Here is a 19,459-nt window from a genome sequence, read left to right on the forward strand (position 1 = left end):
TATCAATACTCTATGATGGACCATGCAAAAATGCTATTTTCCAAGATTTTGGACCTACGTTGATTGAGCAAAGGAAGGAGCTTGATAATGTAAAAAGACAACTGCGTTACAAAAACTTGAAATACTCGATGATATACCCTGCAACTCTGAGGATTAAAGTAGCAGAGGGTAATCAATGATTTTTCAAGACTAAGAACGAGGACCTGTGAAGTTTATGAAAAGACTAAGGTTGCCAAAGGGTTGGTCTGGGAAGAAAGTTTACAATGGGACTAAGTAAAAGATGTATTTTTTTTTAAAAGTGTTGCATTTTATTGTTGAAAAATAAATTTTATTGTAATGTTCATGGAGAGCTCAGAAAAGAGAGAAAGCTTGGAAAAGTAGGAGCAAGGTGAAAACTCCATTCTAAGGGGGAGAATGGTGTCCGGAGAGGAGTATCTATAAAAGATGGCATGAAAGAGAGGGGATATTTCCTTGAGAGATTCCACAGGCTTTTTTTTTTTTGCAGGCTTTCAGGGTTTCCTGTTTACTTCACCTTCAGGGCAGGGACATTGTTTAAATAATAGTGAAATTCTCCTTTAAAAAACAGAATCGAAAAGGTTTTATTATGAAACAATAAAAAATCAATAAGGATAAAATGTTAAAATTTATTAGTCTTAATGTTAATGGAATAAACAGACAGGTGAAAAGGAGGAAGGTCTTGGCACACCTAAAAAAAATTAAAGGCAGATATAGTCTTTCTACAAGAAATGCATCTTATCAAATCGGAACATATTAAATTAAAAAGAGGATGGATGGGACAAGTAATATCATCTTAATTAGGCTCAAAAGCAAGAGGAGTAGCGATTCTAATTAACAAAAAATATACCAATAATAATAGAAGTGACTGATTGACCAAGCTGGAAGATTTATAATGGCTCATTGTAAAAATTTATGCAGAATCATGGACATTTAAGAACATCTATGTGCCAAATTATGATGATAAAGCCTTTATGAAAGATATCTTTTTAAAAACAGTAGAGGGAAGACAAAATATACTGGTCAGAGGAGACTTCATTTTCTGTCTAGATCCAATACTGGATAAATCAGCCAGAACAGTGACAAGGGAAAAAGCTGAAAAAACGACACTATCATTTGTGAAAGATTTAAATTTGATTGATATATGGAGACAGCTTAACCCTGTAGAAAGAGACTATTCATTCTACTCAAGGGTACATAATTCACAAATAAGGAATGCTTTTTTTAAATGTCTGCCCTGTTAAAAAGTAGAGTGGTAAAAACGGTATATTTGGAGACACTCCTATCAGATCATTCACCATTAACTTTAACAATTGCAATAATTAAAAAACAAGTAAATGTATACAGATTGTGTCCCAAAGCCACACTGTTGTAAAGGAAGGACTTTTGTGAGTTTATTAAGAAACAGCTAGAACTATTCTGTGAAACTAACTTTTCTTCGAGTGATAATAGCTTTTTAATATGGGATACGCTTAAAACTTATCTATGAGGACAAATTATTTCTTCTACAAAAAAAAAATGGGAGAATATAATACAGAGCTGGATGGTCTAGAGAAAGATATAACAAAATTTGAAAAATAATATCAGAGAAAAATATAGACTGTTAGAAAATTTTTAAAAATGAACTATAACACATTACAAACATAGAGTGGAAAAAAATTAAAAACTAAACAAAAATGAATTAGGATAACGGGCACATAAAGTTTTATCTTGGCAAAAGAGTTCACCTAGAATGATAAATGCAATAAAAACAGGCTGATATTATAGCATTTTATCAAAAAGAAATAAATAATATTCTTAGGCAATATTATATGAAACTATATAAATCAAAATTATTGGGAGATGAAAATGAGATGGACAAATTTTTAACAAATGTTGAAGTTCCAAACTTAGAAAATAGCGTATGAATTGATTTAGATGCCTCCTTTACAAGAGAAGAAATCAAGAAAGCCTTGGGTACTTTACAAGCTAATAAATCTCTGGAGGAGGATGGGTTTCTTCCTGAGTTATGCAGACAATTTAAAGATTTATTGATACCTCTTATGGATATATTGGACAAGGCAGTGGAGACTCAGACCCAGTGCTACGGAAGAAAGGTAGATACTCATTAAAAACTTCATCATGTTGACCTATATCTCTCCTCAATGCTGATTATAAAATATTGGCAAAAGCATTAGCTAATAGAATGGGTTAATATCTACCAAAACTAAAACATAGAGATCAGGTGGGATTTGTCAAAGGAAGACATTATTCAAATAGTCTAGGAAGATTATTTAATATAATACGCATGGCAAAATTCAAAGGGAATCCAAGTATTACAGTCTCCTTAGAAGCAGAAAAAGCATTTGATAGATTAGCATGGTCTTTCTTATTTAAAAGATTGGAAAAATTTGGTATAGGCAAAAATTTATAAACTGGTTAAGAATGTCAGGTTATAAAATAAATATGGACAAGAATGAAATAATGTCTTTGAAATATTTTAATTATGAAAGATATCAAAAAAGTAGTAGATTTAAATGGAAGTTAGATGAAATCAAATATTTAGGAATAATGACATAATAATTTACAGAATTTATATAAATTTAAATACATTCCTCTTTTAGAAAAAAATTGATAAAGATTTACAGAAATGGAAAGACCTGTCGATTACTCTTGTGGGAACCATAATTTGTATTAAAATGAAGGTGATCCCAAGATTATAGTATCTTTTTTAATCATTCCCTATTGCACTACCCAAAAGTTTCTATAAATTATTGAATAATTACATAAGGTGATTTCTATGAAATAACAAAGTGCCGAGAATTTAATTGGAAAAGCTAACATGGGAATATAAATTAGGAGGGCTTAGAGTCCCAGACTTTAAGAAATACTATATATCAGCACAAGCAAGATTTTTATCATTCTTATTTGAAGGAGACAGTCATCCTTCTTGGATCTGAATAGAATTGAATTCAATAGAAGAGGAAGCAGCGAAGGACTTTATTTATAAGTGGAATGCCAATGTCCAATGTAAACGCAACACCGTCTCTCTGAGCACCTTGAATGGGCCTTGTATGGACACTGTAATAGTGTTCCTTGTTGTCCTCTACGCACGAAGATGTAGTGTGCAGACTGCAGGTTCGCGGGAAAGTGCTGGGTGGCGAGCCATCTCAAGACTCTGGCGGGTGGAACCGTTGACCCACTTGTACCCTCAACCTCTGGAGGACGTCTAAGGTGCTGAATGTGGGCCAGAAGAGTTGAAATGGATGTCCACGGGAATAGTGAATGGGAAACTGTACACATCTCTGCAAACGAGGCTGCAGATCCTCCTTTGGTGCTATGTGGATGCCTAAAAGCACCCACGGGAGCTCGTCCACCCAATTTGGGCCTTGCAGTCAGGCTTTCAAGGTGGCCTTCAGTGGCAGTGAAAATGCTTGACCAGCTTGTTTGCTTGAGGATGGTAGGCAGTGGTGTGGTGTACTTAGCTGCTGCAGGACTTGGGTTAGGCCAGAGCGAGGAGGTGAACTGTGCCCCTTGGTCCAAGGTGATGTTGGTCGCGACTCCAAAACGCTCGATCCAGGTGGATAAGAAGGCTCTGGCACACATCTCCAAGTCACATGAGGGTATGGGTCAGCAGGTAAAACGGTCAATCATCCCGAACAGGTACCGCATGCCCTGGCTCACGGGGAGTGGGCTGACAATGTCTACATGTACGTGCTCGAACCGGCACTTTGCTGGCTCGAAGGTCTGAAGAGGGGCTTTCGTGTGTCTATGTACCTTGGCGTGTTGGCACTGCAAACAGGTTCTGGCCCACAGGTTCATGTTTTGGTGGAGGCAGTTCCACATGAACTTATCAGACAACAGGTGGTCCGTGGACCATATGGAGGGGTGGGACAGTCCGTGGATCTGGTCAAAAACCTGCCATCACCAGGTTTCAGGAGGGATGATACTGGGAAACCCTGCAGAGATGTCGCACAGCAGGAATGGGCCTCCTGGTGAGGGGAAGAAGTTGCTGACCTTCAGGCTGTTGATGGCCTGGACATCCGTGTCCTCCGTCTTGTTCTTGGCGAGCTGGGCGATGTTGAGCCCTCCTGAATTTGTGGTGATCATGGGTCTGGACAGTACGTTGGCCACCACGTTGGACTTGCCTGCGACGTGGCGAATGTCTGTGATATACTCGGAGAGGTGATGCTGTTGCCTCGCTGACCATGGGTCCGAAACCCTGCTGAATGTGTAGGTTAGTGGTTTATAATCTGTGTAGGCAGTGAAGACCCTTCCCTCTAACATGTATCGGAAGTTCCGTATCGCCAGGAACAGGGCCAACAGTTCGCGGTCGCATGCGCTGTATTTTAGCTCCGGTGTTCGAAGGTGTTTACTGAAGAAAGCAAGGGGGTGCAAGTGCTTGTCGATCCATTGCTCTAGCACTGCACCCACCACTCTGTCCGACGCGTCTGTTGTAAGGGCCAGGGGGGAGGTCGAGTCTGGATGCACCAGGACTGTGGCTTTCGCTAATGCCCCCTTCGTGGTGTGGAACACTTCTGTGGTGTCTGGTGTCCACTGGAGTGTCTTGTCGCTGAGCTTGGTGAGGTTGAACAAGGTCTGCATGACGGTGGACCACTCCCGGTTGGAAGCGATGATAGAAGTTAACTGTCCCCAGGAACTCCTACAGGCCTTTGGGCATGCTCGGCTTGAGGAAGTTTTAGATGGCCTCTACCTTGTCTGGCAGTGGTATGGCCCACTCTGGAGTGAGACGGTGTCCCAGAAAGTCTATTGTCTCTAGGCCGATCTGGCACTTGGCCGGATTCACCGTGAGTCCGAACTGCTACAGTCTGTCAAACAGGAGGGTCAGGTGTGTGCTGGCGTCAGGGCTGGCGATGTCGTCCAAGTAGATGAAAATGAAGTCAAGGTCCCTGTCAACCACGTCCATCAGTCTGGGCCGCGACCTTCAGTCTGAGGGGCATTCACAGGAACTCGAAGAGGCCGAAGGGTGTGATGATTTCCATTTACAGAAGGTCGCTGTGGTGTACTGGAATCTGGTGGATCCTTTTACAAGGTCCACCTTGGAAAAGATTCAGCAGCCTTGTTGCCTCGTGGCGAAATTCTGGATATGTGGGATAGGATATCTGTCCGGGACTAGGGGCCCGGCAGTCTCAATGTGCCCCACGCTAAGTGGTGGGTTGGAGTTGTGAAAGTTGGACGCTAGTAAGGCCTGGGTATTTGGCCAGAAGGCGGGCATACTGTGATGATTCCCTCAATGCAGAACTGGGACTCAGCCGGTTGCAGCATCCTGCTGTGTTCAATGCAGGACCGTAACATTGGAACCATCAGGGTCACCACTGTAGTGTCTATTATGGCAGAGCAAGGGTGAACCAGTAAACTGATTTTATTTGAATTCACTGCATTGTGCGAAGGAGATGCCCACTTCCAGTGACGAGTGCGTTGCAGCGTCACTCCATGGTTGGCGGTACACCACTCGGAAGCGGGAAGTTCCGTTAGTCCACATGTGGCGTCAATCGTGGGCTTCTCTTTGGAAGTGAAGTGCAGCCCGCGACATCTTGGGTCAGCCGACTTGTGCAGAGATTCGGCCTGTCTAATTGCGTGGTCACTCAGCCCGCTACAGAATATTTTTTCTGCATTTGCAGAGTCAGTTTGTTTATGTTTCTCTCTTTTCTATACATTTTTTTTTCTTGAGTATAGTTCACAGTACCGATAACACCCTGGTCCGCAGGAAAAGGATCTTAGGATTCTATGTGATGTATGCACTCTGACAATAAATTTGAATTTGGACTTGAACTTAGGATATGCACTGAGTGGTGTACAGATGTGCCCAAAAAACAAAACAAAAATGCTAGAAATATTAAGCAGGTCAGGTAACATCTATGCCAGTTGAACCAATTAACGCTCTAAGACCAAGAGCAGAAATGAAAAACTGATGAAAGTATCAGACCTATAATGTTAGCACTGATGCTGCCTGACCTGCTGTGTGTTTTCCCCCTTACTATAAGTTTTAGTCCATAGAAACTGCATGTTATCACAAATGAAGTTTGTAATTGAACTGTCCGATGTTGGGCAGCTGTTGCTGCTTTGAGCCATCTTAGAGATCATTCAAAAGTCCAGGAAATGTTGCTCGACTGCGGATTATTTACATTTCACATGGTTAAGGAATTAGAGTCAAAATTTCTTTTTGACAAACATCCTTCAATTAAAATAGCATGTGTGATCAATTTTAAATAAATAATTAGTGGTGTCATCTTTGAGCATTTTTAAAGAATGTGTGACCATTTTTAAAATCTGATGCATTCTCAGGTTTAATCAAGCGTGGTTATGTTGGATGGCTCTGCTTTTGGTAATAGAACAGTCTGTACTTCTACTTTCAGAACCCTTGACAATCCATTAAGTTATTTTGATTATGTACTTATTTAAATGCATGTGGAATTGTGCAAAATCCTTTATTTTGAGACTGATCCTTGGCTTCAGACAACCCCAGCCAAGAGAGACAATGATTTGAATCAAATCCACTGAGAATTTTCTACATTACCATAAGATCTTCACATTCTTATAAAAAATTCAAGAGAGTCCAATGTAGTCTGCCTGATATAATTTTCAAGAGTACAATGCTGTTTCCTGTGTACAAGTTGTACCAGTTGAATAATCAGTCCTTTGCATGGCTCCTTAATAGGAGGAAGAAATCTGTGCAAATATTCCAGATGGTAAAAGCTTTGTTTTAGGTGTAAATATAACAATAATTTGTGGACCCATGCTGATTCTGTAGTCAAAAATTTGTCTCTACTTCTTCAGAAGCCTTAGGAAATTTACGTGGTTCCCAATGTCTCTTACCTCTTTTTACAGATGCACTATAGAGAGAATCATGACTGGTTGTATCAAAGGAACTGCTCTGATCTAAATATTCCACATGAACTGGTGGCTCCTTTCTGTTATTCTGTTATTTACAAAATCCAAAAAGCTGTAAAAATTCCAAAATATTCTTTCCTTTGATTTCCTTTGTCTCTGTTCAATTATGTATTTTTTTTTACTTTTTAAGTGTCCAAATTCCAGCATTTTGCCAGCTACTGGTGTCAGGATGGCAAGTCTGTAACTCTGCTTTCTTTCTCTCCCTCCTTAAATAGTTTATCGCATTTTCTTTCTTTCTGTCAGGACTGTTTTAGAGTGTTGGTAAGCAAAGGTGATGACGATCTAGAGCATGTGTAATCTCAGATCGCCAATCATTAAGTCCTCTGGATTTATCATCTTGCAGATCCATTAATTTTCCCAATAATTTTTGTTTTACTCATGCTCATTTACTTCCGATCATCATTCAATCTGGCATTGTTGTTTTTTACTATTTCTGAATATTTTATGACTTCTGCAAACAAAATTACAATTTTTTTTGCCATTTCCTTTTTTTCCCAATATAATTTCTCCTGTATCTTTCTGTAGATGATCTATTTGAACCTTTTTTCCTTCCCTCGTACTTTGTCCTTTTGGATGGAGAATTTAAGACTTGTATTTCATATGTTTGTGAACCCAGCCCAGAAAATTATAGGTATGTCAAAATTAGCCAGAATGTGCTTGGAGAAAACTGATAGAAATTGGTCATAATTCCGGTTGATCAGTTTGGAAATGTGTGTCTACAAAAATGGAGTTCAGCCATTGAAAGCATTCTTTTAGTGGTTAAAGGTCCATTGTTATCTACTATCTGAATTAATGTAAAAAGTTGCTATTTTGTTTTAGTAATATTTAACTTTAGCAAGAAAACCTCTTGTACAAGTCATTAACTTCAAAAAATTGGTATAAATGAATCCATATCTCTTTTGAGAATTAACTATCTGAGGGTTGCACCAGATTAACTATACTTCTGTGTTAGAAAGTTGTTAAATTCCTGAAATAGTAAGATATGTTGAAATATACATATATTTTGTTTAATTCAAGCTTTGTTATTGCAAAAATAATTCCAGATTTCCATTTAAAGAATGCATTTCCAATAAAAGTTGCTGAAAATTTAGTCATAAATTTACACATTTTTAGTTTTTGATTTGGACAATAAAAGAATGATCTTCTGTTAGTCATGTATTCTGTAATTTCATTTGTTTACACTATTCTTAAATTCACTGTTGTCTTTAAAGTCATTGAAATACCAACCTACTTCAAATAAAGCTTATTTTAAGTTTTCTTTTAATTTGTAAATACAGAATAGTAATAGGCCTATGAGACTGTGCTAAGCAAATACACCCATGTGAGAATGAACCTAAAAATCCCATATGTTTGTAGAATGAGGGAGAAAACCGGAATAAGGAGGACTTTCATACAAATGTGGAAAATGTACAAACCTGGGACAACTCACTGTAATAGCGCTGTGTTAACCGTGCTGCACACTGCCAGTTAATGAATTGCAGATAGTGCAAATGCTCTGCATTCCCAGTTCCACATCATAATGATTTCATGCTGTTGGGTGGTCCATTAATCTTTTACAGTAACCTAACCATGTACAGTAAATTATTCATTGCAGGCACTAAATGATTTTATATAGTGCCAAATTTTCAGCTATTTAAAGGCAGTTGTTTAGGTCTGCCATCGTTTACCTCACTGTTCTTGAGCCTCATGCGGCATTTCCTTCAGGTTTATATTCCACTTTTATTTTCAATTTAGGCATACTAATTGAGAAAACTTCTGTCTGACAGACTTAACATCAATTTCTTTGGTGCTGCTAATTAACTTATTAAACAGTGGCATATAATGTCTTAAAGCTTTAATTATCATTTAAGATTCATATATTTTTGATTTTTTTTGCTATCACTTTTTTATAAAGCTTATTCTTTAGTTTATTTACTTGTCTTTCTTTTCAGATGTGCAATGCAGGTGGTGGAACCTTTTTGCCGAGTGCAGTGCTGAAGCCCTTAGAAAGTCAATTAATTATTATAATTGCTTTTCATAATTATTATGAAAAACAAACACAATTTGTTTACTGTTGAAGCCAAAATATAGGATAATGACTTTATCTACCATTATGTGTTTATTGCTTGAAGAGTAATTAGACTGCATATGAATTACTGCTTCAACAGAATTTATTGATTAATGACTTGTTTATAACTGAACATTGAACAAAGTTTATACTTGTGAAGTATAGTCTCAGGGAATTCGCTGACTCAGACTTTTGGGGGAAAAAAATCATCTTGCACCCTGAGGGTGTTTCAAAGCATTGTGTGATGTGAGGGGAGGTGTCAACCAAGACAAAGGAGAAAAAGAAACTTTGCCATCTCTCATCCTATGCTTTAGAAATATTCAGGATAAAACATTAAAACTATTAAAAACCGTTGCTATTTAAAACACCAAAATATGCATAAAATACTCAAATTTTAAAAATCTATGGAAACTAACTACATTTAACTAATCACTTGAATGTAAACATTTCTTCAATGATGTGCTTCTATGATAGATTTATGAGGAGTTCATTTAGAGAACATTGATAAAAATAACAGCAGCATATCACTGTCTGCAGTTGTTTATATAGAAATTATTGCTATGATGCCATTATTGTCAAACAAAGTGAGGGCTAATCTTTTGGAGCGTGGTTAACTTTGACTTTTATGCTTGTGGTAGAGCTCTTCGGAATCACCAACACTAACAGGATTCTACTGTGATTTATTTTGGAATACAAATGTATTATAGTCAGAGCATACTAAATCGATTAGTCAATTTGAAGAATTAAAGGATTCACAAATTGTGTAGACATTTCCTGTTAGATACCTGGGTTTCATTTCATTTCTTCCCAAACCTGATTAGAGGTAAATATGTAAAACACAAAAATTTGTAGACACCATGGTTGAATTAAAAACACAATGCTGGAGAAACTCAGCAGTTCAAACAGTGGCCTTTATATAGCAAATATAAAAATACATAACCAACATTTTGGGCTCAAGCCCTTCATGATGGTATGAAAAAATGTTGGCAGGCATCCGAACAAAAGAGAAGGAGGAGGAGGTATGGTTGCAAAGTCAGGAGGTGATAGGTGGAGAAGTGAGGGAGGGGACAGCAGAGATTAAGAGGAGGAGGGATGTTTAGGTGAAGGGATGGAGGAGAACAAGAAAGGGGAAGGGAGGGAGGGGGAAAAGGAGAACAGGTTAAAAGAAACCTGAAAAATTGATATCAATGCCATCTGGTTGGAGAGAGCCCTGACGGAAAATCAGGTGTTGTTCCTCTAATTTGCAGGTGGTCTTGGTAGGATAATGCGCAAGGCCATGGGCAGACATGTGAGCATGGGAGTGTGACACAGAATTGAAATAGTTGGCTACTGAGAGATCTCTGTCACTGTTGCGGACGGAGCGTAGGTGCTCAGCGAAGTGATCTCCCAATCTGCGCCCAGTCCGTCCGATGTAGAGGAGACCACAAAGGGAGTACCGGTGCTGTAAATCAGTCCTGCAGATACACAAATGAAGTGTTGTTTCACTTAAAAGGCCTGTTTGGGGCCCCGGACAGTGGTGAGGAGGGGGAGGGGTAGGTTCAAGTGTTGCACCTCTTGCTGCCACAGAGGAAGGTACCAGTGAGGGAGGAGATTGGTGGGGAAGGATGAGTGCATAAGGGAGTCACAAAGGGAGCAGTCCCTATGGAGGATATGTCTGGTAGTGGGATCCTGTTGTAAGTACTGGAAATTTTGGAGGATAATGTGTTAATGCAGAGGCTGGTGGGGTGGTAGGTGAGGATAAGAAGGGGACTCTGTTGGATCTGAGGGCAGGGCACCAGGGCAGATAAGCAGGAAATGGAGGAGATATGGGTGAAGGCCGAGTTCATGGTGGTGAAGGGGAAGCCATGTTTGTTGAAGAAGGCAGACATTTTGGAAGTAGTCATCTTGGAATCAGATGTGGCGGAAACGTAGAAATTGAGAGAAGGGGATGGAATCCTTGCAGGGGACAGAGTGTGAGGAGTGTATTCAAGGTAGATGTGGGAGTTAGTGGACGTTATATATGTAAGTATCATGAGACGGAGACAGAGAGATCCAGGTGAATGCTTGAAGCAACCCCCATGTAGTCATAGATATACCGGAGGAAGGGTTGGCAGGACCTCCAGGGTTGCATTCTCAGGAATGCTACTCGCGCCATGTGCTAGTGAGGCTTCAAATAGGAAGTTAATGCTGCTAAGTATGTGACTAAAGATTCAGTGCAGGAAGGAAGGCTTCATGATTCTGGACAATTGGGCTCTTTTCCAGGAAAGGTGGGACCTGTTCCAATCAGCCAGTTTGCACCTGAACTGGAGGGGGACTAACATCCTTGTGGGTAGGATTGCTAGTGTTGTTTTGAGGGGTTTTAAAATAGATTTGCAGGGGGATGGGAACCAGAGAGATAGGTGGAGGAGGATAAAGGTCATGCAAGGACTGCAAGTATAGACAGAAATCAAAGGTTTGTTCATGATAGCAATGTTCTCGGGTGTATTTATTTCAATGCAAGGAATATTGTAGGAAAGGCAGATGAGCTTAGGGCGTAGATTGGCACATAGGATTACAACATTATTGCTATTAGATTTGGTTGCAGGAGGGGCAGGACTGGCAGCTCACTGTTCTGGGGTTCAGATGTGATAGAGGGGGAGGGATGAAAGGGGGAGAAGTGGCATTGCTAGTCAGGGAAAATATCACAGCTGTGCTTAGATAGGACAGCCCACAGGGCTCATCTACAGAGGCCATATAGGTGGAGTTGAAGAACGGGAAAGGTGTGACCACACTGAAAGCGTGTTATTATAGACTGCCCAATAGAGACAATTGGAGGAGAAAATCTGTAGAGAGTTAACAGGCCAATGTAAGAAACAGAAGTTGTGATAGTAGGAGATTTCAACTTTCCACTTATTGACTGGAACTCCCAAACTGTAAAAGGGCTGGATGGCTTGGAGGTTGTCAAATGTGTTCAAGAAAGTTTTCTAAGTCAATAGAAAATGAGTTTTCTCTCAATGAGAGAAGATACAATACTTGATCTCCTATTAGGGAACCAATCAGGTTAGGTATCAGAAGTGTAGATGAACATTTTGGGTCCAGTGACCATAATATCATTATCTTCCAGTTAATTATGGATAAGCATAGGTCTGGTCTTGAGTTGAGATCCAAATTGGAGAAAGTCCAATTTTATGGAAGTGAGCAAAGGTCTAGGAAGAGTGGATTAGGATAAGTTGTTTTCTGGCAAGGATGTGTTCAGTAAGTGGAAGGTCTTCAAAGGTGAAATGTTGAGAGTGCAGAGTTTGCATGTTCCTGTCAGGATTAAAGGCAAAGTTAACAGGCATATGGAACCTTGGTTTTCAAGAGATATTAGCGATCTGATTAAGAAGAAAGAGGTGTATAGACAACAAGAAGCAAATGAGGTACTAGAAGAATATAGAAAATGTACTTAAGAAAATACTTAAGAAGGAAATCAGGAAGGCAAAAAGAAGACATGTGGTTGCTTTGGCAGATAATGTGAAGATAAACCCAAAGGGTTTCTACACGTATATTAAAAGGATAGTAAGGGACAAAATTGGTACCCAAGACGATCAGAAGTGTCGTCTATGTGGAACCTTACGAAACGGAGGAAATCTTAAACAGTTTTTCCTTTGCATCTGTGGCAGCCCCTCACAGCCCCCTTGGGTGCCTCACAAAATGAAGGACGAACGTGACAATCCAGCAGGCTGCACGAGGCCTGCAGCATTGCCCTCCAATTGGCCACAACTAAAGGAGCCTAACTGGCCTATCAAGGAAAGTGGATCTCACATGCACCAATCAGTGCTGAGGGGGCTTTGACCACACCCCTCATCTTGAGAATAAAAGCAGGGGTGTGAGCCCAATAAAGCTCAGTGTTAACTACATTCAACTGGGTTCGTGTCATTCTTTCTGGGAACAGCATGTACTTTCTGAGCTAACCAGCCTGCACCTATAACCTCTCATGTGCTTATAGGCTTTGCAGAGTCATAGCTTGTAGCAGCTAGCTGCACATCAGTATTTACTCAGGAAGCATAGCGGTCTTATAGAACATATAGAGATTAAAAAGGAGGAGGTGCTTGCTATCTTACAGCTAATAAAGGTAGATAAATTCCCTCAGGCCTGACATTAGTGTAGAAATTGCAGGGGCTCAGGCAGAAATTTTTAAAATGTCCTTAGCCACAGATGAGGTGCCGGAGGATTAAAGGGTAGTTCGTCTTATTTCGTTGTTTAAAAAAGGCTCCAAAAGTAAACCAAGAAATAACGGGCTAACAGGCTGGTTAGCCTGATGTCAGTAGTAGGTAAATTAGAACGTGTTCTGGGAGATCGGATATACAAATATTTGGACAGCCAAGGGCTGATTAAGAATAGTCACCATAGCTTTGTTCGTGGTAGGTCGTGTTTAATGGATCTTAGATTTTTCCTAAGAGGTTAGCAAGAAAATAGATGAAAGAAAGGCTGTCGATGTTGTCTACGTGGACTTTATAAAGACCTTTATCAAGGTCCCACATGGGAGGTTAGTTCAGAAGGTTAAGACATGAGGTATTCATGGAGAGGTTGTAAACTGGATTTGAAATTGGCTGAATAGGAGAAGACAGAGAATGGTAGTGGATGATTGGTTCTCAAACTGGAGGCCTCTGATTAATGGTGTGCCTAGGGATCATTGTTGCTTGTTGTCAATATCAATGATCTGGACGATTATGTGTTAATTGGATCAGCAAGTTTGCTGATAGCACTAAGATTGAAGGCTTTCAAAATTTGCAGAGGGATCTGGACCAACTGGAAAAATGGCCCAGAAAATGGAAGATGGAATTTAATGCAGACAAGTGTGAGGTGTTACATTTTGGAAGGACAAACCAAAGTAGGACATGCAGTAAATGGTATGGCACTGAGGAGTGTGGAGGAGCAAGGGTATCTGGTTTTCGAGAGATATTAACGATCTGATTAAGAAGAGAGAGGTGTATAGACAACAAGAAGCAAATGAGGTACTAGAAGAGTATAGAAAATGTACTTAAGAAAAAACTTATTAAGAAGGAAATCAGGAAGGCATCTTGGCCTTCATAAATCAAAGCATTGATTGTAGAAGTTGGGATATTATGGTGAGGTTTTACAAGACAATGGTGAGGCCAATTTAGAGTATTGGGTGCAGTTCCGGTCACCTAATTACAGGAAGGATATTAAGATAGAGTGCAGATAAGATTTACTAGGATGTTGCCGGGTCTTCAGGAGTTGAGTTACAGGGAAAGATTAAACAGGTTAGGAGTTTATTCCTTGGAATGTAGAAGAGTGAGGGGAGATTTGATAGAGGTTTACAAAATTATGAGGAGTATAGACAGAGTAAATGTGTGTAGGCTCTTTGTACTTAGATTAGGAGAGATAGGTACAAGATGATATGGCTTTAGGGGAAAGAGGAAAGGTTTGAGGGAACTTCTTCACTCAGAGAGTGGTGAGAGGGTGAAACGAGCTGCCATCAGATATGGTAAATGCAGGCTCACTCTTAGGTTTTAAGAATAAATTAGATATATGGATGGGAGAAGTCTGGAGGGTTATAGACTGGGTGCAGGTCAATGAGACTAGTGGAATAATATTTAGGCACAGACTAGATGGACCGAATTGCCTGTTTCTTTGGTGTAGTGCACTATGGGTCTTGTCTGTGTAGGCTTGCAGCATGAATTGCTCCACGAAGCCCACAAACAGGCAGGCATAGCTGGGACCCATGCGGGCACCTATAGCTACCCCTTTGATTTGGAGGAAGTGAGACGAGTTAAAGGATAAGTTGTTTAAAGGTGGGGAGGGATTGGACTGGGGAGAAAAGATAGAGATAGGTAAATATAGTAGCTCCCAAACAATTGAGACAAAACCAAAGGTTTGAATTGTTCATTTATTGTCTTTAGCTGAAACTATTAGATGGCCAATTAACAATGTCTTCTAATTTTAGTTAAATTAAATATTTAGTTTTACTCCCATTTGCCTCTAATTTGTGTTTTGTGTTTTATTTAATTGCAGAGCTTAGTTCTGAAAATGTAAGGACTTGTTTCCAGATAATAAATGCTTACATTTTCTTGACCTCTACAGAATTTTTACAGGTAACTATAAAAATCTTGTTTTTTATTATATTATTTTTTGCCACTAACAATTACCACTCTGATAATCATAGTTAAGTGACATCCAGTTAATTGTTTTAGCCTTTCACTGATGTATAGCATTTTCCTTCTTTCTAAGTTTACTCGTTTTTTACAATTTGAAGCCTTATTTGTTTGATTTCTTCTGGAGAAGCTCTCTGCAGAGCAAATGCTCACATTTTGTCATATTTGATGATGCCAGCCAGATGAAGATTTAGAAAGTTCTAAATTGTCTCAAGTTGCACAATATTTTCCCAAGGTTGCTCAAGGTTCTTCATTATTTTTGAAGTCCAGGTACACCACATCCACTGGCTCTCCCCCATCTATTTTACCTGTCACCATCTCAAAGAATTCCAATAGATTTGTAAAGCACGATTTACCTTTTTTAAATCCATGTTGACTCTGTCCGATCTCTTCTCTGCTAGTCATATGCTCCGCTATTACATCGTTAATAATAGATTCCATCATTTTGCCCACTACTGATGTAAGGCTCACCAGCCTATAATTTTCTGCTTTTTAAATAGTGGGGTAACATTAGCTATCCTCCAATCCATGGGTACTGATCCTGAGTCTATTGAGTTCCGGAAAATAATTCTTAAAGCATCTGCTATCTGAATGTCCACTTCCTTAAGTTTGGGCTGCCCATCTGGTAGGGGTTGTTGTAGGACCATAGACCCCAGTTTTCACCATGTTCTCAAGGGTGGCCGCGGAGTCTTCTGGGCATTTGTTGGGGGCCAGTAACTCCCCTGGTATGATTAAAGGTGTGCCTTAGACCATCTCTACTGCTGAGGCGTTGAAGTCTTCCTTTGGCACGGTGCAAATCCCCAGCAGGACATCAGGACCCAAGGTAGTTTGTCCACCCAGTTAGGACCCTTGAACCGGGCCTTCAAGGCTGCCTTCAGGTGCCTTTGAAGCTGCTCCACCAACCCATTAGCCGTGGTGTGGTGGAGCTGCGTCCCTAGGAAGTTAGCCAGCACTGCCCAGAGCTCAGAAGTAAATTGTGCTCCCCCCTCCCCCCCCCCCCCCCCCCCACCTCCAATATGAGGTTATGTGCTCCAGGACCCAAAATCTGGACAGCCATGTGTTGATGACTGCTCTGACACAGGTTTCTGTGGCAGTCAGCCAGCAGGACTGCCTTAGGCTACTTCCTGGAGCAGTCAACCATTGTGAAATATAAAGTGTTCACAATCACTACTCTGGAAACAAAGTCTTGGAGAACAGGTTCAGCTTTATTTCGAATCTGCAGAGTCGGGTGTCCCTGGTCTGGAGACACACCAGAGGTTCAGAATCATCACTCCTTTGTATAGTCCCGCGCTCAACATTACTCCACCTTCATTTACCTTCTTCCAATCAGAATCCCAATACATTACAACATTCTCCTTCTCCCTTCCATCAATCCAGACATCACTCAGTTCCTCCCTCTTTATACATCGCATGTTATGTTAATTAGTTCATTCCCTCCTTAGGGGCGTCTAAGTTAATATTCACGTCTCTATTAAGCAAGTGCAGTACTAGCTATAGACTTCCTTAGGTCACTGTACCAGCCTGAACCAGATCCTTGCATCCTTGGGGCTCGAGATAAGAAGGGGCCCACTAGCTAGTACTGTCTACTCTCAAGCTCTAATCTACATACTTTGCATTCTGGCACTTTTCACAGAATGGTGCAAGTTTAATCATTTTCAACCATTTTTCACAACCATGGTAAGTTGGTATCCTGCCTCACGAGAAACTGGTAGCAGCCCCACTATATCGATATGTACATGGCCTAATACATGCCATGCTGACCTGCTTTCGGAGGCCATGCCATACAAACCTGCTAGCCACCATCTTGATGGTGGCTCTTATGGCCAGATGCAGCAGGTTGTGTATGGCGACGCAACTCTGGTGCCTCCATGTGGCCAGGATGAGGGGGCGAGGACTGATGGTGGAGACATTGCACGGGAGTGTCAGGTTACCTGGGCCAAAGGGGACGACTTCCACCCTGAGACTGGAGACAGCTGTCTTGTTCGCGTGGATCTCAGGGTCACTCTGTAGTGCTTTGGCGAGGGCCATGTAGTCGACCGCCAGGACAGGACGTGGACCAACTTGATCGTGGGGCGTGACAGAGTGTTGGCTACCACATTGTTTTTCCTGTAATATGCTGTATATCTGTGGTAAATTTGGACATGTAGGACAAATGTCTCTACTGCTGGGGCAAGCATGGGTCTGATACCTTATGGAAGATGAAGGTCAACTGCTTGTGATTGATGTAAATCTCCAATTGGTGACTTTCCAAAAAGTAACAAAATTGTCTGACCACCCAGGTACAGCGCCAATAGCTGACGGTCAAAAGCATTGTATTTGAGCACTGGGGGGCAGAGGTGTCTGCTGATTAAGACCAGAGGTTGCCACTGGCCTTCAATGAGCTGTTCCAGTATGACTCCTACCACTGTGCTAGAGGCGTATCAGGAGGGTGTCTTTGGCATTCTGGAACGCCCTCAAAGCTTCGGACTGGCTTGACCTTTTCACGGAGGGGTGTTGCCCCATGTTTGTTAATTCTGTGCCCCAGGAAATCCATAGTGACAAGGCCAAATTGGCACTTTGCGGGGTTAATTGTCAAACCGAATTCACTCAACTGGGTGCACAGTGTCTCAGGTGGGTGGTACAGTCTTTGCGGCTACTCGCTAGCTGCAGCCGCAAAGACCACATCATCGAAATAGATGAGCGCAAATGGAGGTCCCAGCCCACTGCGTCAATCAGGCGATGGAAAGTTTGTGCTGTGTTTTTCAGCCTGAAGGGCATGTGTAGGAATTCAAACAGGCCAAAGGGGGTTATAATCATGGCTTGGGGACATCCTGGGAGTGTACTGGGATTTGGTGGTACTCGTGGTTGAGGTCCACCTTGAAAACACCTGTGCCCCGTGCAGGTTGGTAGCGTCTTGGATGTGGACCATGGGATATCTGTCAGGTGTGGTGGCTTCATTGAGGTGGCGGTAGTCTTTGCACAGCCTCCACCTCCTCTGCTGTTTTTGGTATTATGTGGAGGGAGGTGGCCCAGTGACTGTCAGAGTGCTGCATTATCCCTAGCTGCTCCATTTTATTGAACGCCTCCTTAGCGAGGCTGAGCTTCTTGTGAGGGAGCTGGCATGGACCAGGAGACGCTCAGTCGAAATGTGGTGTCTTACCCTGTGCTTTGGCTCATCCACAGAGAACTATGGTGCGACTATTTGAAGGGAACGTTGCCAGGATGCGGGCAAACTCGTCAGGAAGCATTATGGAGGCATGGTGGTGGGTGGGTAGTTTGGAGATAGAGTTTGAAAAGTTCTGGGATGCACCAAGCGCTGTCGTTTGAGGTCTACAAGCAGGCAGTGTGCACAAAGAAAGTTGGCCTCCAGGAGCTGTCGTGCCACTGTCGCAAGGGTGAAAGTCTGAGTAAACCAGCTGTTGCCGAACCAAAGAGAGATGGTGCGGGTATCAAAAGTTCAGATGGAGGAGCTGTTAGCTATCCTCAGTGCTGGTCCCTGCTTGCCGTTGCAGGTGCCAAGGCCTGAGGGAGACAGGACACTTATCTCAGCATCATTGTCGATCAGGAAATGCCTGTCTGACAAGGAGTCCCAAATGTAGAGGAGCCTATCTGTCGCAGGCATCAACGACGGTTGGCAAGGGCGTTTCCTGGAAATCCGCAGGGTGGACGGTGTTGATGGACTTCCGCACCCCGCCACTGATGATAATAGCAGAAATGGCCCAGGGTATCGACTTGCCTCTCCACTGGTCTTGGCTTAGCAATTGACTGTGCATAGAGCTTGTCGACCTGGTGCTGGTATCCCTGTTCGCTGTTCAGAGCATGTCCGCCCGGGCCATGACCCTCCAGGGATCACTGAAGTCCTCGTCCGTGAGCAAAAGTCTGATATCCTCAGCAGTTGCTCCAGAAAGATCTCGAAAAGCAGGCAAGGCTCGGGGCACTCGGTAAAAGTGAGCACTTTGCTTGTTAGAGTAGACGGGACCTTGTCCCCCAGACTGTCTATGTGCAGCAATCGAACAGTGCCCTCGTGCCAGGAGAGCCCGAAAGTGCGGGTTTACAGCTCTTTGAGAGGTCGGTATTTGCCTTTCTCTGGAGGCTGCTGTAGGAAGTTTACAACCCTTGCTGCTGTGCCTTGATCGAGTGCACAAACGATGTAGAAGTAGTGGGTGTCGGCGGCGGCGATATGTTGAAGCTGGAACTGAGCCTCGGCTGGCTCGAATCACACATGTGGCTGCAACACCTAAAATGTTGGGAGCTTGAGTGAAACCTTGTAGATGGTCGCTGGCTCCGCCTGGTCCGTCATCTTTGGGTCCAACTGCTAGTTACGGGGTCACCATTGTTGCAATTGCGCTATGCGAGCGCAGAGAAGAATGAAATGCACACCAAAGCCTTGAACTAGAGACTGGTTTATTGC

The 19,459-nt window shown here is 41.8% G+C and overlaps 1 protein-coding gene across 6 annotated transcripts in view; it reads left to right on the forward strand.

The window, feature by feature from the left end:
• Positions 1–19,459, forward strand: part of ipo11 (importin 11) — a 433,130-nt gene that overhangs the window by 182,913 nt on the left and 230,758 nt on the right. For all 6 annotated transcript variants that reach the window (XR_011353505.1, XR_011353506.1, XM_069924487.1 and 3 more), the window contains one exon: positions 14,930–15,009. Coding sequence is in view for 4 of the 6 variants with exons in the window: in XM_069924487.1 (XP_069780588.1) it covers positions 14,930–15,009 (80 nt within the window). In the remaining 2 variants the exon portion in view is untranslated. The remainder of the gene's footprint in view (positions 1–14,929; positions 15,010–19,459) is intronic.

The sequence above is a fragment of the Narcine bancroftii genome, chromosome 3, assembly GCF_036971445.1.
Source record: "Narcine bancroftii isolate sNarBan1 chromosome 3, sNarBan1.hap1, whole genome shotgun sequence".
NCBI classification, from domain to species: domain Eukaryota; kingdom Metazoa; phylum Chordata; class Chondrichthyes; order Torpediniformes; family Narcinidae; genus Narcine; species Narcine bancroftii.